This window comes from Clarias gariepinus, chromosome 16, assembly GCF_024256425.1.
Source record: "Clarias gariepinus isolate MV-2021 ecotype Netherlands chromosome 16, CGAR_prim_01v2, whole genome shotgun sequence".
Lineage (NCBI taxonomy): Eukaryota > Metazoa > Chordata > Actinopteri > Siluriformes > Clariidae > Clarias > Clarias gariepinus.
The window spans coordinates 11464498-11489821 of record NC_071115.1 but is presented as its reverse complement, the minus strand read 5'-3'; the positions used below and the strand labels follow the sequence as shown (position 1 = coordinate 11489821).

The 25324-nt window shown below is 38.6% G+C and overlaps 1 protein-coding gene across 1 annotated transcript in view; it reads right to left on the bottom strand.

The window, feature by feature from the left end:
- LOC128544125 (neurexophilin-1) overlaps positions 1–25086 on the bottom strand; it is a 32163-nt gene extending 7077 nt beyond the window's left edge. Inside the window, exon 1 of the mRNA XM_053514102.1 lies at positions 24644–25086. Within this exon, the coding sequence (XP_053370077.1) occupies positions 24644–24697 (54 nt within the window). The 5' untranslated portion in view covers positions 24698–25086. The remainder of the gene's footprint in view (positions 1–24643) is intronic.
- Positions 25087–25324: the final 238 nt, after the last annotated feature.

Here is a 25324-nt window from a genome sequence, read left to right as displayed (position 1 = left end):
TCGGGTCTGAAAGAGTAAAGAGTATGGTATTGATTTCAGTGCCCTTGTGCCTGATGCACTGTCTAGTGCTTTTGGGTATTAGAGAGCTTTTTTTTTTTTTTTAATGCATGTCTTCTATAGCACAGCAATGTAAGATTTATAGACATAATTACAAACAGGTTCCCATCAAGGTAATAGTCAATTAATTAATTAAAATGAGTTTAACTATAACTCCTCCATCATGCTTAGGTATGTTAAACCATTTAAAATGTAAATAGGTTTGACATTTGTATCCATGCTCTAATTTTATGTTAATCAACCATAAGGTGTTATATGTTAAGATATAGTTAAGGATCTGATTAAACTTTAATTAAGTAAACCTAATTGACTGGACAAAATTCTAACGAGTAAAATTCATTCCATGACAATAAACATTTGACTAATCACTTTGAATCAACAGAGTAATTAATCAATTGATTAATAATTAAATAATTTCTATGATTTTTAAAACCCCTTTCATTCCATTCTTTACGCACACTGAATGTACATTACGGTTAACAGTTAAACAACAAGTGATTCAATTGTTTTGGATGCTTCACATTTACCCTTTTAGCTGTGTCCTGGTTTCTCTTTATTTGTTGCTGACCATTTTGTCTGCCTCTCGTTCTCACCCCTCTGTTTTCCTGTCGGATTATCCTGCACCTGCAGGTTTATCATCTGTCTGTCTTTATGATAATAGATAACCACAATATGCCTCATGGTGCTCGTGATTTGTTATTAAAATTGCCTCCTAAATGACAGCTCCTTCTTTTCTGGCTATACCCGGTGACAAGAACACCGCCCATTCATTCACATATTAACCCAAGAACACGTTTAATCTATATCTTTCAACCATGTTAGGTTTCAAATAAAACCACAAAATCACTTTCATTGTTTCAAAGCGGCGTTAAAGGAATCCAGGTCTACAGTAGCTCTCCTGCTCTAGGGAGGTGACAGTAGTGAGGAGCCAGACACCTCAACCTCATCTGATCCAGACAGTAATATGTTTTTGGATGAAAACATTGGATTGTTGTTGTTGTTTTTTTTTCCTTTAATATACTGGATACATGATCAAATTAGTGTTGTTTTACTGTTGAACCCGGCAAATCTATCCAGTTTGTGATTATAGCAGCCAGGCAATGCACCGTGCAGTAAAAAGCTTTGACTGGTTCCGAGTGGCATACGGCCTTTCCCAAGGGCTCTTCCTACAGTTTGACTCTGTGAATGCACTAATAGACTGCCTCCATTGTACAGTGTGAGCCAAGCTTAATCCGTCTAGGGAATATGTGGCACACGCCAACCCCCTTTCGCTCAACCAAAACAGCCTGCACTAGAAAAGCCTGCCAGCATATCAGATATTTCTGATATCCCCCTTGTGAGACCAGTGCTGGCCCTGGATTAATAATGAATAAAAATATGAGGCAGGGTAGATGTATTGATTTTAATCTATTCAGGCTTCTCCTTCATGTCTCTCATTTATTTTCGAACTCTTTTCAAAGAGGCTAGGTTGGCGTGGAGTCAAAGCTGGGGTGGTTGCTTGATGAGAACAAACTGCGGTATTCCCCTCTGCACCTGCCCTGCCACTCTCACTTCATCCATCCTCTCTCTCGCTCTCTCTCTCTTCCTTCTTCAATCTTTGCATCCCTTTTACATTCTCCATCAGGCATCTTTTCTTTCTTAGTCTAATACTTAAAGGATTAATACAACACCTACACACATCTTTCAAAAAAAAACAAAAAAAACTCGACTCTACCAGCATTGGTTAAAAGACTGAGATGACACATGATGTGCTTTGACACTTCTAGTACACTAGGAGTCAGTCTCAGCAGGGGAGCAAGAGCAGCGTTAGATATAAACAGCCTATTATGAAACCTAAAGAGCTTAGAGAGCCCACTGATGTCATTTGCAGTTGAGGCAAACTGCAGTTAGTATATTGCGGTAGAGAGGCATAATTACGTGCAGTAGCCAGGGTGAACTATTGGATATTCACTGTAGTTTGCAATCTGTAACGGAAGAAATTTCCAAACTTTGATTCCTGTATACTGTACACTTCCCCCTTCTTTTGTAATTCACTTAAGAGTGTCTCCAAGATGCTTAAACGTAATTTAATGAAGGAAGGCTTGTAGGTATGAAATATAGATTACTACTACTTTGATGAACATCGAACAAGATCTAAATTTATAGTGCAAACTATATTACATATATATATTGTATAATATATAATAATTATATAACATAATTAAAAAATTGGGCTGATAATTAATAGGCATTATTGGTTGGAGTTAGGGTTTATTTAATTTAAAATGTTGACTTGATGCCACCAATGTTTTTCCTATTCGATTACAGTTCTTAAAGCAAATAAATAAATATATATATATATATATATATATATATATATATATATATATATATATATATATATAGTGAGGTCAATAAGTATTTGATCCCGCTGTGATTTTGCAGGTTCTCTTACTTAGAAATTATTGAGGGGTCTACAATTTTCAGCACAGGTGCATTTACACTGTGAGAGACAGAATCTAAAAAGAAAAATCCAGAAATCACATTGTATGATTTTTTAACAATTTATTTCTGAATAAGTAGCACCTGTTTGAGGTCGTTAGCTGTCATAAAGACACCTGTGCACCCCACAATCAGCCAAAGTCTAAGTAGATACATGGGGTATCAATGATGCTAAGATTGGTGAAAAATCAGCCCAGAATTACACGGGAGGAGCTGGTCAATGTCGTGAAGAGAGCCGGGACCATCGTTTTCAAGGCACTATTATTAATACACTAAGACGTCATGGATTAAAATCTTGCATCGCACTCGAAGGTTCCCCTGCTTAAGTCAGCCCACGTTCAGGCCCGTTTGAAGTTAGCCAGGGATCATCTAGATGATGCAGAGGAGTCATGGGAGAAAGTCCTGTGGTCAGATGAGACCAAAGTAGAACTTTTTGGTCTTAACTCCATTCGCCGTGTTTGGAGGAAGAAGAATGATGAGTATCATCCCAATAATACCATACCTACAGTGAAGCATGGGGCTGGAAGCATCATGCTCTGGGGGTGTTTTTCTGCACAGGGGACAGGACGACTGCACTGTATTAAGGAGAGGATGAATGGGGCCATGTATTGTGACATATTGGGCAAAAACCTCCTTCCTTCAGTCAGAGGATTAAAGATGGGTCGTGGCTGGGTCCTCCAACATGACAATGACCCAAAGCTCACAGCCAGGAAAACCAAGGAGTGGCTCCGTAAGAAGCATATGGACTATTTAAAAGCAAAATAACAGGTCTTTGAGGGTCAGAAATCTGGCTGATAAGCAAGTGATTAAATATTTATTGAACACAATAATTCACAAATAAATTGTTTAAAAATCATACAATGTGATTTCCGGATTTTTCTTTTTATATTCTCACACAGTCTCTCACAGTGGAAATGCACCTATGCTGAAAATTGTAGACCCCTCTATGATTTCTAAGTGAGAGAACTTCAAAAATCACAGCGGGATCAAATACTTATTGACCTCACTGTATATATATATATATATATATATATATATATATATATATATATATATATATATATATATATATATATATATTGTCTTTAAGGACTTTAATTGAAGTTATCAAAATTATGATTGGTGCCATAATGTTCTAATGTATTTAATCTCCTAAAACATCAAATGTTTAAGCAACTTTGGCTATTACAGTTGAACTAAATATTAACAAAACAATGCAGTACAAAGCATTTGCACTGGAAAACTATAAATAAAATATGATTGTACAATGATTTGATTAAAGCAATAATATCATCTTAATCCTGATCATCTATAATAATTATTCCTCATGACACAGGCAGAAAAGAATGATATACATGTATATTTAAAGTAAAAACTATACTTTATACCTCACCTCACACACCAGGTAAAATGATCAGCCAGATTAGAGGCCAGAACACAATTTTACATTGACAGTGAACAGAACATGCACAAGACACTGTGAAATTAGGCTCACTACTCCAATTTATGTTGGTGGAAATACATTACACCTGACATTAAACAAAACGAGCTACAAGTAAGTCAAACAAGCTGCTCGCTATTTATTCCTATCTGTTGCAGCGCTCCAAAAGATGCTTAAAGTTTTATGAGCAAAATTGTATTAATTTCCCATGACACTGATCTACAAAAAGCTTTGACCGATTACTGTTATGGCTGAATATCAGAAGTTGCAACACCACAGCAACCTCAGACAGCATTAAATCCTCAGAAAAACCTCACATGTTTTTAGAACCGGCATCTCTACAGTATGTGCAAGTTCAGAAGTCGTGATCAAATCATATGCTGCCCTTCTTACAGTAACTAGTGTGTTTAAATGATTTAAATGTTGCATGCATACTACTGAAGTCTTCTGTATCCTCTCTTTTTCTCTGGCTCGCTCTCTCCCACACACAGATTTAAATTGCATTACATCAATATGATACATTATACATTGTGTCTGCTATAATGCAATAAAATATTACATTACAAGAGAAAATATATTTGCTCATTTTAACAAACAATGTTGAGGGGCTGTAATCAATAGAACCACTGATGCCATTAATCAACACATCTGCCACGGTGGCAGCATATGGAGAGAAACATATTAGTGAGCTTCTGCTTGGTGTTCATATCCATAACTAACTGCAGGAGTGAGGAGATGATACGCTGTCCCCAAAATGGAAGCCAAAAACATTTGTGGTGTTAAAAATTTATTTGACGTTGCCATGCTGGAGATGGGAATACCAAAACTCTAGCAAGCTTCTGCAAGCGAATGCGGATAAAAGGTTTAATATTAAGTAGTTACTAGGTTTTGATCATTTCTCAAACTTCTCATATATTGTAGCATGTATATAACATATTAATTACCCTTAATTCCTATTTTTGGAAAAAATCTTTTTGTACACATATTGCCAAATTTTTTTCTTTTTTTTCTTACAGAATTAAAAATAACAGCCTTACCGCCACTGAAGAATGCTCAAGTGGAAGTATAATTCTGGCATTAAAAGATATAAAAGTTAAAATTCAAGTTCTACCGACAAATTTCAATGCATTGATTCTTTAAAAAATTCTGCTTACTAATTCAATTTAAAATGTAATAAATAAGTTAAAGACATCATTAATATGACATTTGACCATAAGGACTATGCTTAATTTTATACCCATATTTATTCTTAAACTGCTTAAGCTGTTCAATAGCTGCGTTTGTTTAAATGATTCCTTACTGTGATTTTTTTCAGAAAGTCTTGAAGTCAATAAGTTTATATAACTTAGTTTATATATTTATATTTCCATAAATTAGACAAGTATATCACAGGAAAAAAAAAATCCATTTCTATTCCAAATCAGATTTTTCATTTTGCAACCACCGCAAAATGCAATGTGTTTCCCAGATCAGTGTTCTCTTAACCTGGTACACCCGACTTATACTGTACGTTCTGGCATTCTTCATACTTGAATACACTGCCCAGATATGCTAATATTTAGTTTGACTTCTTTGATTACGGTAAATTAAACTACTATGAGGGAAGAAAAGAAATGCCTTGACGTGATAACCCGGCCATTCAGTCCCTGCCCAATTGAAGCAACCCCAGATCACAACACTGCCTCCAGAGGCTTGTACAGTGAGCTCTATGCATGGTGTGTGCATCGCTTAATGTGCTTCCCTTTTCACCCTGATGCATCCATTGCTCTGAAATAGGCATGCATAGGATGCATAGACCACAGAAGCTTTTTCTGTAGCTCGAAAGTCAATCTTTATGCTCCTGAGAACAGTGAAGCCTTTTTTTCTGGATTAAACCAGAAAAATTAACTTCACTAACAAGCAGGTTACATGTGGCCACATCGCTGTTTAGTCCCAATAATATGAATTGAAGTTGCTTTATGTGTGACTATTAAACAAAGCTGTGATTTCTACTGTCGATTTTTAAAGATTTTAAGTGATCTCCAATCACAGTCATTAATGATTTTTCTTATCACATTTATTTTGCAAATGTGACGATTCAGCAAAATTGTTTCAGGTTTCAATATTGTTCCTTATTTTATTATTATTTTATTTTTTGCATGATGCGAGCCTTTCTTAAACGGGGACTTTGCTAGATAGGCAGTATATATTCATGCTGGCAGTTGAATGGGTGATCTGTTGAATATTGAATCAGGTGGACAGCAGGACAATTAAAGGGCAGACTGTACTCCATGAGCATGGCCTTGACTCATGCCCTACTATTTTTAAAAACCATCAAGACAAGCAACACTCTGGGAATGTCAAGCAACCCTCTATTCAACAGTAACCTTCCGTTCAACAAAAAAAGGTAGGCATTTTGAGACAAGGTTCCTCATGAATCATTTTCAGTAACTGCATTATCCTGGGAATGCTAGGAGTGAGCGAGAAACATACACTGGATGAGACAACAGTCCATCACATTTCATCATGCACACACACACATATATTCACACACTTATTTTCAACTAGGGGCAATTTAGAGTCAACAATCCACCTACTGGCATGTTTTGGGAACTAAATTACACCGAGGAAACCTAGAAGGACATGGGAAACACATGTAAAACCACACAAACAGTCACCCGAAACCAGAATCAAACCTGGGAAACAGGAGTTGTAAGTATAAAAAAAATCCAGTTTTTACATAAACACTTAATACTGTATGAAAAACAATTTTACATGACAGACATCGAAGCCACTATGTGCTACTGTTTATTACTCTTTAATCTTTATCTTAATATTCCCAAGTGGTAACCTTTGCCTTTAAACAACTTCTCACGTATCATATGCACGGATTAATCCAGAAAAATCAACCTTGTGATATTTGCCTGTTGCCCTGAGCCAAATTTATCTCCACATCATCTGTTAGAGCTGTACGCTCACTTTCAGTGACATCACATCCACGATGTTACCAAGTTAAAAGCCTCTTCCAAAAGCAAAAACACTCTCACTCTTCTTATTCCAAGTTGTAGAAAATCACCTTATCAATCGATTCAGCCGTTAGCTCTAAAGGTCATGTTTAGCTTGTGGTCATCACCATCATCAGCATCAGCAGCATCATCATCATCATCATGTCTCAGAAAGAAAAGTGTGCATTGTGGGTTGATCCCGGTGGGTGAGATAATGTGATCTCCAGCTCGGCTGGCTGAGCAGCGCACTCTGTGGAGATTAGGGCAGAATGTAGCCCGGGGCTGAGAAACACCATGTGGGACCCAGAGTATTGCAGCTGTCTAGACTTTGCAGCACTTGTAATCCTTAACCCCATCTGTGCGATGGCAGCGTTCAGTGGAGGAAGCCAACTCTACAGCAGAGTGGAAGGGTGAAGTGCCTGAGGTGGCTGCTCTTTTTTTTTTTCTTTTTTTTTTTTTTTTTTACAACCGTTTAGGCTTTTATATGGATCGCAAGAATTCTGACATTGTATTGTACAGTATCTGAGGTATTGTATTGTTAATAAAGAGATTGCTCACAGACAAATGAAATAATAGAATGATAAATATAAACTAAATATTTGTTAATATGAAAGTCTGATTTTAATTACCATTTCATCAAATTACCTAAGGCTGAATACTTCTAAAAGATGAATGGATGGATGGATGGATGGAAGGATAAACAAACAGATATATGATTGAATGGACAGTGATGGATGTGTGGATGAAAGCGTGCTAGATAGACAAGTAATTACTGGGGGGATGGACAGACTTATGGTTCAGCTCATACTGTAGGTGGGTGAAAAGATGATAATGTTTCCCCTAACCTTGGAGATATTAATGATGTGTGTTTGATTTCATGCGTATCATTGTTTAAGTGTGCTGTGTCAAAAGAGGAGTTAAATAGTGTTGTGCCTGTTTGTCTCTGATCATCATCATCATCATCATCATCATCATCATCATCATCATCAGTGGCAGAGCATCCATGTCAAGCATTCTTACTGGCTGGTAATAAGGATGATAAAACAACATAAGCTTGTAAAAAAGAAATTTGTTTCAGGCAGCAGATTGTAAATAGCTGGGAAGAGGAGGAAACAGTGAATGTTTAAAAAGGAAGATATAGAAAGGGAAAAAATATGGAGTTTAGAGAAAGAAAGAAAGAAAGAAGGAAAGAAGGGAAGAAAGTGTATGCTGAGTGCAGCACATCTGCCGTAAGGTGAGGCTTTTAAAGCCACAGTGCAGGTACAGTACTGTAATAGAGCTATAGTAGAGATAGAACTGAATCGGAATACTTTAGTTGGATTGATCATCTAGCTGGTTGAAGCTACAGGCTTGTATGTGGAAAAAAGATTTCTTGAGGGAAAGGTTTTTACTGTCATGAAGCTTGAGGAACAAACAAAAGGACAACTATCTTCAACTACTATATATACAGTCTATACAGGTTGCTTAAAAATTATATATATTATGTCATGTCACTTTAATTAAAACGGGCAGATCAGAATTCATGTGACTTTTGGCCTACTTTGAGTTCTCGCTAATGTTAGTCAGCACCGGGATTTCAATAGCAGCTAAAGTGAATAGTTTGGCTTTCTTTCTTCTTCTGGTCCTCAACAAATATAGACAACTAACTGACTAACTCCTTGCCATCCAACAGAGCAAAATCCCAAGCATTTCTTCTTTGCTAAAATCCTATCCATTGTTTGAGTGGTTACATAAATATGACTTGTTTTAACCCATATACTGTAGAGAGAGCAAAGATGTATTGATGGGAGGAGTTTCAGAGGACAGATGCATCCACATTAGAGTCAGATAAGAGTAATTTGTAATTATGAATGTGAACCGTCATAAGATACAAATCCAATCCGACCAAAAAAATTGGAATTAATGTGGCTTGTAATGTGAACATAGCCTTAGACTACTAGTTTGTTTCTAATATTTTGAGAAATTGAACCAAGTATTAGTTAAGAGATCTTGAGAGTTGTGTCAGAATTCATGGACTGTGCTGATTGGCTTTTCTACCGCTGGGGTTTATACAGTGCTTCCATTTTTAATTGAAAAGTCTTCCTCTAAAAAGAATTTTACATCTTGAGCATGCGGCATGATGGCTTAGTGGTTAGCACTGTGGCCTTGCACCTCCAGGGTCCGGGTTCGATTCCTGCCCCTGTGTGCATGGAGTTTGCATGTTCTCCCTATGCTTAATGGGTTTCCTCCAGGTACTCATATTAGGCTAATTTGACATTACCCAGGGTTACCCATAGTGTGTAAATGTGTGTGTCCTGCGACGGATTAGCACCCCATCTAGGGTGTACCCCGCCTTGTGCCCTAGTTCTCCCGGGATATGCTCCAGGTCCCTTTGACCCTGTAAACATGATAAAGCGGTATAGACGATAAGTAAATGAGTGACCCTTGGGTTTAGGGCAGACTTTATTCAGTATTTAACCAGAATCCAGGTGCAGATATAAGAGTCTTTGAAGCATTAAATAGGCACCGATTAAGACAGCGGCATTGAGTTACACCTTTATTCAGCAGATTGCATTGTAGAGAGCACCATATTGTCATGGTTACATCATATTCAAGCACAAAATCCATTTCCCAGGATCTTGAGCTTATCAACGAACTACAAACCCAGTTAAAGCACAGTTCTCATGCTTCCCAGAACAGTCACCTGGTCCAAATGAACTTTGTCGATATATAGCCTATTCATTTACTGAATGGTGTCGAGGTGTCTCTTCACCAGCTGTATCAATGAGACTGTTTTGGTACTGACCCTGTCTGTTTCAGTTATTCAGTTCAGCCTGGTGTAGTTAAGTCTGTTTGAAAATTTGCCTGTCTGCCGACTTTAAATTTAGTTTGCCCTTTCAGTTTTGTCTGCTTCATTTAATAAATCCTTCACTTTCATATAAACCTTGGCTGTGCCTAGCACATCGCTTAATAATGCTGCATTAAAGAAGCCATATACAAAAGTACATCCACAGTAATGTTCCAGAAAGCAATTCCAAGAGTTGGCTGAGAGCATGTATACGGTATTAAACAAATGCAATTTCATCACTCAGTGATACATTACAGATTTAAATATGCAAAAACAAAGGAGCTTAACTGGCATGAAGGCAGATGAGGAATAAAATAAGAAGGGTGACTTCTGGCCTGTACGTGCATAAGTGTATGTGTGAGTGTTTTCCTGAGTGTGCGATGTTGTTCATCAATATGCGCCAATAAAGAGAGAAGTCGAATATGGAGAGGTGGGCATCTGCTCTCTGGGGGTCCGTGGGCTGCGTTATTGTCGTGGTAATTGTGACTCATCGAGTGTTAGTGAGTGCTGTCTTTAGGTCCTTCTTCAGGCGAATAAGACGAGACCACGCTGAGAGCAGTGGGACTGCGAGAGAGACAGGAAATGAGTAAGAATCAAGGAGACTGGTGGAAAACTGACAGACAGTGAATGTACAGAGAGAGAAGAGAGAAATGAGGAGAGGGACGGAGGGGTGGAAAGTGGAGATGACCAACCCAGCCTTGTCAGCTCCCCAGGCAATAAAAAGCCCTTTAAAGAGACAGGTACACAGTTTCACCTTGGCCAATTAAAGACGATGAGCACAACATTTCTACCTGAACTCTTTGGAAGCATGGCTACAGCGCTCTACTGGGGGCATTTAAAGAGACAAGTGTGAGTATTTACTGCTTGAAGAAGAAGCCGCAACATCGCTGTCTTTTGGCGAGATCTACAAAAGGACACTCTTGACATTTAAAAAAATTTCCCGGATGTTTAAGTGCTTGTAGATAAGCTCTAAGGGCTGAAGAGAGAAACTCATTAACTTGTGAAACCTACGTAAGACTTTAACTAATGCTGACTTCTTTGAACAGAATAGCTGTGTCACACACTTTACTTCTGTAGTACTCCTGATACACTGCTCTTTATTAGTCCGTTAAACTTTTTTTTAAGTAACTCCAAGTGATAGAATTTATGAAAATGCCATGACATTGCTAAAACCTTTAAAGTACAATGTTAAACAGCAAGCCCTCTAAGTACATTATAATGTATACATAAATTGCTTCTTTAATAGCCTAATTTGCATAAGCTTTGGTTAGAAAATGTAAGTCCGCTTGGTGGCAAACATGTCCCGAGGAGTCCTCTCTGAAGTGTACATTTCCATTAAATAAGGTTCCAATTAGCTTGAGTTGTCTCTTCTACAAGTAACCTTTAAAACATCAACCCCATGGCCTTGGAGGACAGGAAGATTCTATAACGAGTGTGTGTATGTAAGTGTGTTCATGTGTGTGTGTGTGTGTGTGTGTGTGTACAGTGTATTTAGTCTAGCATCTTTTGAAACATCTTCCCCATGGCCACTGGGGAAAAAATACATACATACCATTTTAAAGTTTCACCCTGACACTAACTGAACCAAACGCCTTCTTCGTCTTCTTCTTCCTCTTCTGCCTTTAAAGACACAGGACACTTGTTTTATGTAATGTTTCCTGGTATGGTTCAGAGTAACAGCTTAGAGTGTTATTTTCTGTTAAAGGTAGGATTAGTCATTCTCGTGGTGGCTGAGGATCCGGGTTCGAGCCAAACTACCCATGTAGTGACGGTCCCAAGCCCAGATTGAAAAATGGAACGGTTGTGTTTGGAAGTACAACCGGCGAGCGGATTGGATGGTCAACTTTGGTGTCCCCTTGATGGTAGCAGCCAAAAGCAGGTTTTTTAATTTAAAATTTGGGGATTATAGGACTTTAAATAATCTGGTCAGAGAGGAACCTTTGTGGCATTTGTGGTGCCCCAAACTGTTAACGTGGAACCAAAATCAGGACCAGAACAAGTAGTTTATTGTGTTGCCTGTTAGTGCAGAAAGCTCTACATTAGGAGGTAAAAAAAGGAATACCTTTTGTGTACAATATGGAACAAAAAGCTTAGCTGTTTAGCACCCTAAGAGGTTCTTTAGTGCATTAGTTCCAAAACATGGGGTCTTGTCCCACTGTAGAAGGATATTTATTTTTGTCTGGCATACACTAATCAGTCACAATCATATGTACACTGTATAAATGTGGTTATTTGGTATCATTCGTAAAATCTAGTTTTATTGTTAACTTTTAAATGAACATTCTTTCTTTTATTAACATTTAGCAGACGCTCTTATCCAGAGCAACCTACATTTTTTTTTGTCTCATTATACATCTGAGCAGTTGAGGGTAAAGCGCCTTGCTCAAGGGCCCAACAGTGGCAACTTAGTGGTTGAACCTGGGATCTTCCGAACCGTAGTCCAATGCCTTAACCACTGAGCTACCCCTGACCAGACATATGAAGTTGTGATTTATCATACGTATATATCCTATGTAAGTAATTGCTGGTTTCCCGTTCAAGATAATAAAATAGTGTGTAATTGGCAATAAAAATGTTCAGTAACATTCACTTATGCACATAACACAAAAATCTCATGATTTTTAAATAATGCCTGTCGTTAATTGGGCCGCAATGTTATGTCATTTGTCATTAAATGTGGGTCCCTAAAGAGAATGTTTGTGAAACTCTGCTTTAAAGTCTTGTTTCTGATTGGTCAGGAGGTGTTGACAATTTTTTATAAAAAGGTTTATACATACTGTACACTATATGGGCAAAAGTGTTTGGCCAAACCTATTATTAAATTCAGGTGTTTTATTCAGAAACCATCAATTCGACCATGAACCATGAACCCAGTGAGAGATGATCTTTGCTTTATAATTGTGTTCTCATGTATGGAATCCATCCAACTGATATACACTGGACAAAAGTATTTGACCAAACCTGTTTATTAATGAATTCAGGTGTTTCAATCAGCCCACTTATCCCCAGTGAAGGGCATCTTAATGCTTCAGCAGACCAAGACATCTTGGACAATGTTATGCTTCCAACTTTGTAGCAAAGGTTTGGGGAAGGTTTTTTATGTTCCAACATGACTGTGTCCCAGGACACAAAGCAAGGACCATAAAGACATGGTTAGATGAGTTCGGTGTGAAAGAACTTGACCGGCCCTAACACAGAGCCCTGACTTGAGCACCTTTGAGATGAACTGGAACGGAGTTTCCAATTTACGCCAGGTCTTCTTGTCTAAAATCAGTTCCTGACATCATAAATACTCTACAGAATAAATGGGCAGGAATTCCCACGGAAAGACTCCATAATCTCGTAGACAGCCTTTCAGGAAGAGTAGCTGGACCAACTCCATATTGAAATATACAGTATGTTTTTGGATACAATGTCATTACAGGTTTGGCCAAACACTTTTGTTCATATAGTGTATCAGTGATCTGGTTCTACAGTATTAAAATACACAGAGACTCGTATGGTGGGTGCTCCAAGTGAACCTGTGTTATTGTTAAACCTTGTTTTCTGTGAGGAGAGATTTGGCAGTTTTTGCAGAGTCTCCAATGTGAGTGCTTTGCAACTGTCATAGGTGCAACTTTAAATTTTAAATCTTTGCAGAGACAGAAAGAAAATGAGGCTGCTGAGGGAACACTTATAGATGCCAGAACAGAAGAGATAACAGAAAAAATATCTTGGGCATTTCACAGACATTCCTCGACAGTGAAAGTACAAATCGGTTTGATGTCAATCTGTAATAAATAAAAAAAAGAAAAGAACATTTTTGATGAACTGCTATAGCGTAAAAGATGGAAAGCAGTTGAAATACCTTTATTCTAAAATAATTCTTTTTCTAATCCGAAACCCTAATATAAATAGCTTTTATAACAGCACACCTGTCTTTGTCGGAACCACTGGAAAGAGAGAGGATGCATTTCCATGGTAGTAAGATAAACAGGCCTGAGTCGTGCGATCAGCAAACAACATACACAAGACTTTTGAGAATTGGTAATTGGAAAAACAAACTAAATCGTACACGACAGATCCAAAAGAGGAAATTCTAACATCAGGAATAAATCATGAGCGCTTGTACTTCCAGACGTCTCTGTGTGACAGAGTTCTATTTACTCGTAATTGAGATTGGCTGCAGGTGTACCTTGTTAGAAGTCAGGTGATCAGGTGCATGCTGGGAGTTTTAGTTTGCACCACACATGTTAGTCTGTACGGTTTCACCAGCTGCCACGTCTTAGTGTTTTCTTTTATTCCTTGTATAATATTCCTGATTGCTCTCTTTTACATAATAAATAATATGATAACAACAACGAAAAAATTACCTAACAAGAAGAGCTTTAATTACAAAATTCCTACATGTCCACACACACACACACACACACACACACACACACAAAGTTCCAGTGGTGAGGCCTTGGATTTAACCTGAGAATCAAATTAAGTTTGAATATTACCTCTGATAACAATGCATATGAGATTAAATTTTCATTTTCTAAATCACTCTGTGTAATTGAAGAAGGAGAAGAAGCAATGAGCAGCGAGTATATGTTTTCTCTTTCAGTCTTCCACTTCCTCTCTATCGCACTTCATCCTCATCCTCATCTGCCCTTTTTATTTAACACTCTCTCTCTCTTGGGCTATTTCTCACCGTTTCTTAATAAGAGCTCATTGTGCACTATGCACCTTTGTTTCCTCCAGCTGCTCGATTGAAATCTCCAACTCTAATATGGCATCAATTTTTAATTAAAGGCTCCAGCTCTCACTCATAAACCTAAGTGCCAGTGTTTTTATTTCTCTCTCTCTCTCCTTCTCTCTCTCTCTGTTTCTCATCATACGTTTAATCCTTCAATCATACCAATGAATTGTTTCTGAACATTATAGAAAATGTTTAAGATATATAAAATAAAGGTATCAGCTCCATGCTAACAAGATATAAATGTTTACAGTTTTTTTTTTAACTCTCTTAATTTAATATGCACCAGCCATTCATTGACATCATGATCACCTGCCCAATATTGAGTAGTATCTGGCGCCAAGGCATCAGTACTAGATCCTTTAAGTCCTGTAAGTTGTGAGGTGGTACAATGTTACGTAGGTGCTGTGTGTCAAAGTAACATCCACATAAATGGCAGGACCCTAGGTTTTTTCCCATGGTGCATCCTGGTGCCATCTCTTCTGCAGGTGAGCGACATAATTGCATAATGCCAGCCACATAATGTAACAGAAAACATAATTCACTGGACCAGGCCGATTTCTTTCATTGCTTCATGGTCCAGGTGTACTGTAATGTGCCCATTGCTGTGCACTGTGTATTCTGAAACCGTTCTACCAGAACCAGGACTGCATAAATGCAGTTTAAGCTACAGTAGCTATTCTATTTCCTTCGCTTCCCAGGTAGACATCAGTGAGCCTTGGCTTCCCATGACCCTTTCTCCTGTTCACCGGTTTTCTTTCCTTAGACAATTTCTGGTAGGTCCTGACCTCGGCAGACTTCCATCACAATAGCGACCACAATTTGGCCATTGTCAAATCCTTACGCTTTCCCATTTTTCTACTTCCAACACATCAACTTCATATCTTTTTAGTTTGAACCCAGTTGGCAATAAGGTTCATCTGGGCAAGTGTGATTACAGCATTCACTATAAGCCTTGGAAATATATAACCTCTTTTAAAATGATGATGCTTATAACTGAGCTGGGGTTTAGCCACTAGGGGTGTTCTTAGACTTAAATCCAATGCATGCTTTTTGGGGCAGTGGGAACATTAATTAACCTGATTCCTATGAATATGAATAATTTAGATTATAATAATGTGTTTGGACATCTTTTTTAGCTACTTACAAATTAGGATGTAAAAATGAATAGCCTTAAACTGACTAATTTTGGTATCTAAAAGCAAAATAATTTATGGGACATTTTTACTCAGTGACAGACATCTGTGGAGTCTTTGTTTGTTGCATACATGCTGTGTTATATCATACTGTGAGGGCATAAAATCTACCCATTTACCACTGTGAGCAGGCAAAGATAAAGCCCAGTGTGATGCCAAATGAAGTCACTTTCTCAAGCTAGAACATATGGTATGAAGGGTCATTTGAGTGACAGAGGGATGAGTTTACACCATCAGGGCGTGGCCAGAGGCCCAGGGTGATTGTCAGGCATTGGCATTACCAGCTGTGGATCAGAAAAGAAGGCCAGTGTGATGTGGTTCAAACCACACACAGATTATGTACTTATTTTAATGAGTAGTGGATGGTCTTTACATTTAAACCATAAATGTTCAGACTGATATGAGGACGCTGTGATTGACAGTTTATTTTATACACGAGGGTGATTTCATGCTGTGCGTGCTATGATTTTACGAGGAATTTTTCCCAACTGAATGATGTGACAAAATTGGAGGGATGTGGGGGTTGGGGGGGGGAATGGGGACATTCTTAATGAATAATTAACATCAACTTCATGAAGGTCACTAATGTCCAATAATCTACGGCCCTCCTGTCTTTACTGGCTCTCTGACGAAGACCACACGCTCGTGCCCTACTCCTCACCCCATAAAGGAACGTCTTCAGCGACCTCACTTCTCATTTGTCATTTCAAGCCTGACAGTGAGCCCTTAATAGATGATAATATAATTGTAATCATAACACAACCCTGTTGAATCCTGGAAATTGATTGATCAGAAGGTCTGTGGGCTACCAAACCTCTACAGCACTGACCCGAGTGTCAATGGCAATAATATTGGATAATAGGTATATATTAATGCAATCATTCATTTCTGTAGTAACCACTCATTCACTAAAAAACTTACATTGGAGACCAGCTTTATAATCATATAAGGCTATTAATAAAACTATAAAAAATATGATCTTGTTTCACAAAGAAAACATATAATTTCTCCTGTACGATATGTTTATTTAACATTTACACACTGTTGTGTCAGTACATTGTGACAGTCATTTTGCAGCCCTGATGAGAGTCTTTCCATCAAAGGAATTTGCAAGGTCTGTTTTTGGCAGGGTGTATTTTTTCCCCTCATTAAGAGAAATAAAAAAAGAGGCTGCTAAGGGAATACCATTTTATAGCTGCTATAATGTAAACGATAACAGTAGGTGTGCCATAACAATAAATGGCATGTACTTTAAAACATAATGTGTTATTCATTATATATATATATATATATATATATATATATATACAATAGCCTATATACACATCAGAAATGGAAATGGACACCACCATGTTATTATTTACTCCACCAACAGGGTGTCATGTTTTATTGTCCATATGCTGATGTGCTGACTTGAATCTAATTGCTTACATTTATCTGAATATATTGGGAGAAATACACCTCCTGGCCAAAAAAGTCACTTAGTCTAAGAGTTAGTTTGACCGCCACAGAATGTGGTGGCCAATTTCTATGTTGAAATGGGTCCAAAACCACCCTGTCATAGTTCAAGTCATGGAATATGCCTGTGCCATCAGAAAACCTGGTCATTCAGTACATTCAGGTCATCAGCTGACTTTGTTTTATTGCCACATAACATTTTGCTGGGGCTAGACCTGACCAACTGAAGCAACCCCAGATCATAACACCACCTCCAAAGGCTTGTACAGTGGACACTACAGTATGCATGATGGGTGTATCACTTCATGTGCTTCCCTTCCTACCCCGGCGCACACATCGCTCTGGAATCAGTCTGGACTCATGGATCATAGCGCATGACCTTTTTTTTTTTCATTGTTCAAATTTGAATCTCTTTTCTAGAAAAGAAGCCTTTTCTTCAGGTTAGTCTCACTAGAAAGTGGTTTACGATGCACCAAGCGTTTAAGGGTTTATTAAGTATTTGTTAAGTTTATTTTTCATTTTCACCTACAGTACCATACTGTACTTCTTCTCAGACATTGCAGGGTCCACAGTATCCTTCCAGGTTTTATTAATGTGTTGGACAGTTTTTAAACCAATCGCAGTTATTTTAAACCTTCCTAGTTGTTTTGTTGCTTAATTTGACACATCTGAAGTGAGGCCTTCACAGTGTAGGTGCCATTATTAACATTTCCCTTAATCTTTCCGACTTTGAATCTTGTATCACGTAAAAAGTTGGGGGCATTTGTGGCTCAAAGGTAAGTTTCTGGCCTGCCACGTGGAAGGCATGGGTTCAATTCCCAGCTAATGCTGGATGCAGTGTTGGTCCCAAGCCCGGATAAAATGGAAGTGCTGCGCCAGGAAGGGTATCTTGGCGGGAGCAGCCGAAAGAGACCAACAACAATGTTACATTACAAATGACATCAGTCTATATTGGCTTTCCTTACATCGTTTAGAGTTCTTAAACGATTTCTACCTGGAACCCTCTCTGATCGCAACATGTCCTGTTGTACATACAACCTAAAAAAGTACAAAAAATGTACAATTCATTTGTTAATTGTTCTATTTACTTCCTTAGCATAATGCATGTCTCCTTTACATCTACAACCTACAGTATACATACACCTCTCATTCAAGAGCGCCGACCTCATGAATATTATACAGCCTCTGAACTCTTGTCTACCCAGTCCTGCTTGTGAAGGTTCTTCATAGAGCACAGTGTACAGTATGAGACAGAGAAAAAGAATGACTGACAGAAAGCCATGGGACTGCACCTTTTTTCGAGCTTCATTGAGAACAGGAGAGCAGCCTGTGTTCATTCACTACCACTATTCAGTGTGGAAGAAAAGGGATGTAATATGTGAGAGTAAATCTGGATGATCATGTAAAAAAAAAAGAAAGGCTGAGGCTGGAAAAAAAAAATCCCATTAAGCCCTTAGTCAGTACCGGTGTCCGTAAATCTAGCGTGAAAATGAATGAGAAGTTTTTATTAAAGCATGAAATAAACAAGCACTGCTAATAGAGTGAATTTATGACCTTCTTGTAAAGACCCATAAAATGACCTATTAGTCAACAACACCCATCTTCCAAAACCTGACGGTAGATTCAACAAAAGCTCAAAAGAAGATTATAACAAAACCAGTGCCATATGCAAACCTTGGAGCTCTTCTCATTAAATAGACTAGCAGAACCACAGACCGTGCTGCGTACAGTATACTACAGATGTGCTATGGAGTAATGAGAACCCAAAGAATCTGCAGGTAAAGATGCAACAGGTAACGCTGGCATTAGCTCTGCAGAGCTTGCTACACATTAAATGTCAGTTCAATTTAACTGAATGAATTCATATTGCATCGTGCCCAAACTTAATTAGTTTCAGATCTGATGTAAATTAAAGTGTACGCAATCTTTCCTTGGTTAAAAATACATATTGTATCATATTGTACACTGATGAGATGTCTGAAGTCTGGAAGAAGCAGGAAATTTAGAACGTTGGGCCTCTGGCTACGTCCTGATTATGTCAGTACGTGCCTTTTTTTTTTTTTTTTTTTGCTTAAATGACGTCAGAGTTATGCATACACAGATGGAGATTAACAAAAAAAAAAAAAACATCATTTTCTCCAATACCAAACCTAACAAAGGTGCCATGAAAAATGACTTGTTGAGCAACACTCTCGGCATTTAGTTCATACCCAAAAGCTCCTCAGACACACACCAAAAAAATGGCGCCCTTCCCAAGATGCCATCGATCTGACACTTCAGAACTGATTGTCTCTTGTTATTTATTAAAACCCTTGAAATCCCTTGAGCGCTATTACTACATTTTTTTCCAGCTCTCTATTTGAGGATGTCAATGAAATCCAGTGTTTTATTGCAAAGAGTGAATGCAATTCAATGTTGATTTGATTGACATCTTTAGTCTCATGGGAAACCCCAGACACCATTCCTGACAGGCTCAGAGATGTTTTGTTTCTCCGTCCTTGTAAATGCGCTAAGAATGCGTCTGCTCCCTATATGCCTTATATCTGGAGAGGAAATGTGATCAAACTGCTTTGCTCTTTCTGCAGGCTCATCTGCGGGCTATCAGGTATGCGTCTCCCTGCACAGACCCCGAAGGGAAATCCTTCTTGCGAGCTCTCTGCCTCTGGGATGTGGAGTGAGCAGGTCCCGAGCCAGGAGCTCCGGGGTCAGTGGGAGCATGCCTGTGCATAAATCAACACCATTTAACACAAAGTCGATGCCTGTCTAATGAAATCACTGTCTTTCTTGCTGCTTCTAAGTTACTCTCTCCTAGGGACAGGACTAGAACATGTGAAATGGTGGATCGTTTGAGGAATGGGACATGTGGTGATGTCATCAGCGTATGGCTGGAGGTTCATGGTGAAATGTCTATGGCCAGCTGTGGATTAGAAATAAGGGATAGTGGTTAAAACTCTGCAGATTATGTACTTATTTTAATGACTAGTGGGTGATCGTACGCTCATAAAATGACCGAAGTGTCAGATGGCCAATGGTTAAGGGAACAGATTGGTTTGCAACTGAGAGGGTTTTTGGATATGAATTGGATTTTGAGTCTGTCCCTCAGACAAGTAATTTTTCATGACGCCCGTTCCAGGTCTGGGTTATTCAACGCACAAACATCTGCCACCATCTGGATACAGATTTTTTTTTTTTCCTTTTTTAAATCTCCATCTCTTTGCGCATAACAGAGGCATGTGCTGACATCATCAGTGTGAGTGGAAGCTGTTGATGACAAATGAGCAGCTGTTAATGAGCAGCAGAAACGGTGGACAGTGGGTCGTGTGCTTTCTTTATGACTTGTGGCTCATTTTACAGTATTACGGCAACAGATTTACTCCGCTGTAACAGCTTGTCGATTTTTTTTGTAGATGGAATTCTGAACAATTATCTAGTATTGTCTAAGAACTAAGAACTTATGAAAACTGTTTTTCTAGCCACAGTCTGTATTCTCATCATGGGGATTTTCTTAAAACTGGCAAAGCATAAAAAAATAAAAGTACTAAATCGAAACTGAAATACAAAATTTAATTACTTTCTGAACATTTGTCAAGATAATTCCCTTTTTTTTTTAAAATGACCAGCCAATTAAATTATTCTCCAAGTATGACCTCACATAAGAAGAGCCCCTCCCCCCAGCTTGTTGCTGGTACATATACAATGGTTAAAAATAGACCTTTAAATATAAGTTTAACATTATTTATGTATGATTATTAAGTTGCTCCGCTTCTAACAGGTAGAAGGCTGCAAAGTCTTAGAGCTACTTAAAGACAACAAGACTGAGGTGCAGCTTTTTCCCTGAGGGTGTGAGGATAATGAACACAAAGAACTCACTAACTTAAGTAACTTTGCACTTGAGTGAGAGTAATTAGGGTCATATTTTCTAAACCTGCTGGGTGTTTATTTACTTATTATTAATTATTACTATGTGCTTAGGTTTTATTGACCAATACATTAATCTTTCTTTAGATTATTATTATTATTATTATTATTATTATTATTATTATAACTGAGATTCTTCTTTAATGTTGGATGCTGGTAATTTTCATTCTTTCATGTCTAACATGTTGACTGACAATAAACCTAAACCTAACCTAACCTACAGTAAGCTGACATTTAATAAAGTTTAAAAATTACATTAGTGTGAAATTGAGAGTGAAACCATTTCTTTCTCACTTACAGCAACAAAGAATATTGTTCTTTTCTTGACAATGTATTTTAAAAGGATGCGTCTCTCCCAAGCTCTTAGATCCTTTTATACAATATCATCACATTTTCCCCATCTCTTTTCACATCAATGGCATCACTTTTATAATACTTGAAATAAAAAGGTGTGTTTGAAGATTTGAAGAGTGTCATGCAGCCAGCAGCTAGACTGAACATACTCGCCTGTGAGTCCTTGTGCGTGTGTGAAAGACTAAGTATGATCTAGACAGACAGACAGGACAAGACTGACTGACCTGGATCTCGACAAATAGCTGAGTCATAGCACAGCTGCTCTAAGTGGTAGGACAGTGCAACCATGAGTATGACAATTAGATTGCCTATTGAGTGTGTTGTTTAGAAGCACTTGATTACTCTGACTGTTAGAATGTTTGTACAGTGGTCTGTGAGGGGCGCCGCTACAAATTCTGGATACTTTAAAAATCTAACATAGCGGGCCCTCGACCTTGATGACGCCAATCCTTTTCAATTGCCATAGTATTTTTATGGGCTGCATGGAAATTTAGGGGCCCTGACAAACAATTACACAGCCCCCCCTTAACGGACCCTCCATATTAAGAGAAATCAGGCATTGAAATAAGACAAACTGTATGTCTTTATAGAGTGATGCACCTATTATGTATTAACTAGATGCTCATATCCTATAGCAGAAGGTTACTTGGAGCAAATATCCTCCTTGCACACTTAAAACGTAGGGTATTAAATTCTACTTTTTATTGCTAGAGGGGTTGTACTGTCAAGGGCAAATATTTTAATTCAGAAAATAATTTTTATTGGCCAAGTATATTTGAAAAAGGAAAAAAATAATTTGGATCTGGTTTACAATGATACGTACTCACAGTGCTTATGAAACAAAACAAATCATAAGAAAAAAGTCAACCTACTTGCACATTGGATAAATAAGTAGAAGATGTAAAGGACATATAGCATAAGTGGGAAAAATTTCCAACTACACATTTACTTAAATGTATGACATATAATACATATATAACATACGTGTATAGTGTATTTTTTTATATTTTAGTATTTTAATGTGCACGATTGGGCTATAGGTATATTTAAGTACACTTCATGCACCTTCCCAAGTAAAAGACAATAAGGACGTGTGCTGCTCGGTGCCATCATTTCCAGAAAGATGTTGAACTAACAATACAGTGCAATACAGAAATGTGCTGTAAGGAAATATCTCATTTAGTCTCTCTCTGTCTCTCTTTCTCTCTACCTCTCATCCGTCTCTTTTTTGTTTTCAGTCACACCCACACACCTACACAGCCTGGACAGATTTGTCCAATTTGGGTAGCATGGTTAGTTTATTTTCACCCATTACTCTGCAGCAGGTCAGCACCTGGCTCCAGTAACACTGCGTCTTGTAACTGAATTAATTTAATAAGGTGGTAATGAGAGAGATGCCACACTGGCAACTCCGCTATAAACAAATTTAATGCAATAATTGGCTGTGATTTGTAATCGACTACTCGGTGCCCTTTACAGAAAACCTATTTACAGTGTTAAAAAGCAGACTGTAGTGCGATAAAGCCTTTTAATTGCCTCTTGCACTCTGTGAAACAATAGATACCAAGCTTGTCCTTTTCTTGTTTTGGCCTGAAGCTTAATGATTTTTTCCTACACCTGGAAATATGAATAATATAGTGCACCTTTAGAACTACAGATGCACCTGTAAAGTGTTATTCTACCAGATAATTAAAGGTACACAGCATACAGCTTTGAAGCAAAAAGAAAAGGTAGATTTATTTGTAATGTGGTCTACCCAGGTTTTAACAGTAAAATATTTTTTTCTGGTGTAATATTATCCCTCTGGTTCGGTAGTTTTTATTGTTGTTGAAGTGGTTCTTTGCAATTAGAACTTCAATTAGAAGTTTGCTTTTCAGGATGTACAGTATGTTTTACCAGGGAAGCTGTGTGCTTTTAATCATCTTTTTAAAGGCTATATTAGGTTCTTTCTATATTCGGTTTTTAGGTTTAATTATGAATCTTGAATTGTTTAAGAAATGTTTAATCATTATGATATTTATTACATTTAAAATAAAAAAAATACGGCACATATAGTACCACTTGAACAACAAGCAAAGTACAGTTTGTCACCTTTTGTTTCTGAGAGAGTGTACTGATTGATGAAGTGCCCCATTCTAACGTTATGCTCTTAGAACTTTTGTTGTTGTTGATGTTTCGATTGTTTTGATCTCTTTGATGTTTTGAACTGTTTTTTTTAAATAGATGTTTTAAGTCCATTGGCTCGTTTAATCCTCCACCAAATCAGAGGTGATTCATTAAAGGACTGCGCACGTCTGTTAATCCTGGCGCTATAAAGCACTTAAGAAGAAGAAGAAGGGAAAAAAAAAACATTAATTACTTATAATAATTTATCACTGTCTCGCGCGTAAAGAATTACCCACAGCTCCGTGTTGAGTCGCGCGGGGGCGCGGAATATTGTTTCTTCCTCCAATTTAAATAACGCGGCAAATTAATGACCAGAAGCTGTGTAATAATTAGGCTAATTACATTATTAGTGTCTACGCCAATATTGTCTGGCTGATTATAAGCCTAGCTTAAGGCGCAAAAGTGGCCGTGCTCCGTTTCCCCCGAGCGCTTAAACTCCTCCGTTAATGACGCACGTAGGTGTTTTGTAATTAAACTCGGTGAGATTTGTCATCTTTTTTTTTTATGTTCGGTTGCGCGCCAGCAGGGCATAGCGGGGAGCCTGGTCAATCCGTCAGCGTGTCGCCATTCAGCTGAAAAAGATTTCTCTTGTGCGTAATTGGAATTAAAATCCAGGGTCACTGGTTTGTGTGTGTGTGTGTGTGTGTGTGTGTGTTTCCCTGCAGGGTGAAAGTGGATTAAAACGGATTTCAGTCTTGTTTAGATGCTGCGCATAATTCTATCAGTAAGGCTTGAATATATTTATGCGCCACTTTTTATGTAACTAAGATTTTTTTTTAAAGCTCTTAAGTTTCATCTGTACTGTAACTATTCAGGTTTGATTTCATTTCGGAATCTCAGGCTGTAGGGAAATCCCATGCCCTCTTGGCTCAGACGCATTTCATGCACACCGCGCGCCGCGCAACGGGTGGACACTTTCGGTCACCGGCGCATCTGCCGCCCTGCCGGACGCATAAGGAGACCACATACATGCGACATTTAGCACTTCTCTTCATTCCCCACGTGTCCCCCCTCCCTTCCTTCCCTGCCCCCGCTCACCAGGCACGCCGTCCCGTTGAGGAGCAGCAACACGAAGCTGTGCTCGGTGCGCATGGCGCCGGTGCGACGCACCCTGCTTCTCCCGACTCCAACAAACAGCTCTCCGCTCAGGACGCCGATCCTTCACCAGCGTATCCCACACAGCCCAGACGTGCTCCCATGTCCCACACAACACTCTCGAGCGCAACTTTGTCACTGCGTGTCCGGACCTGGCACAGTGACTCCCCGCTACTCGGCAGCGCCACCGGGGCGCATGACGACATGTCGAGTGAGACACCTTATCATCATCATCATCATCATCATCATCTCCGTGAAACGCGCGCAGGATCAGGACCAGCCTAGAGTTTTACTCCGCTCAGAGGTGACGAATTCAGGAAGTTAAAGGCGTCTTCCTCATCCTCATCCACGGTAGAGATCCAGACGGGAGCGAGACGGACCGGAGCGCAGGGGAACTCCTCTCACACCGCGGCGCGCGCGCTCTCAGTAAACGCGCGTACAAGAAGCGGCGCCGTTTTAAACCCTCTCCCCCCTCCCCTTTCTCGAGCCCGTTACACACGCACACACACACACACACACACACACACCTGTTTTTGCCTTACTATCCTTGTAAGGACCTTCCACTAATTCCATAATTATTAACACTCATAATTAATACTCTATCCACCCCTTGCATTACTGTCC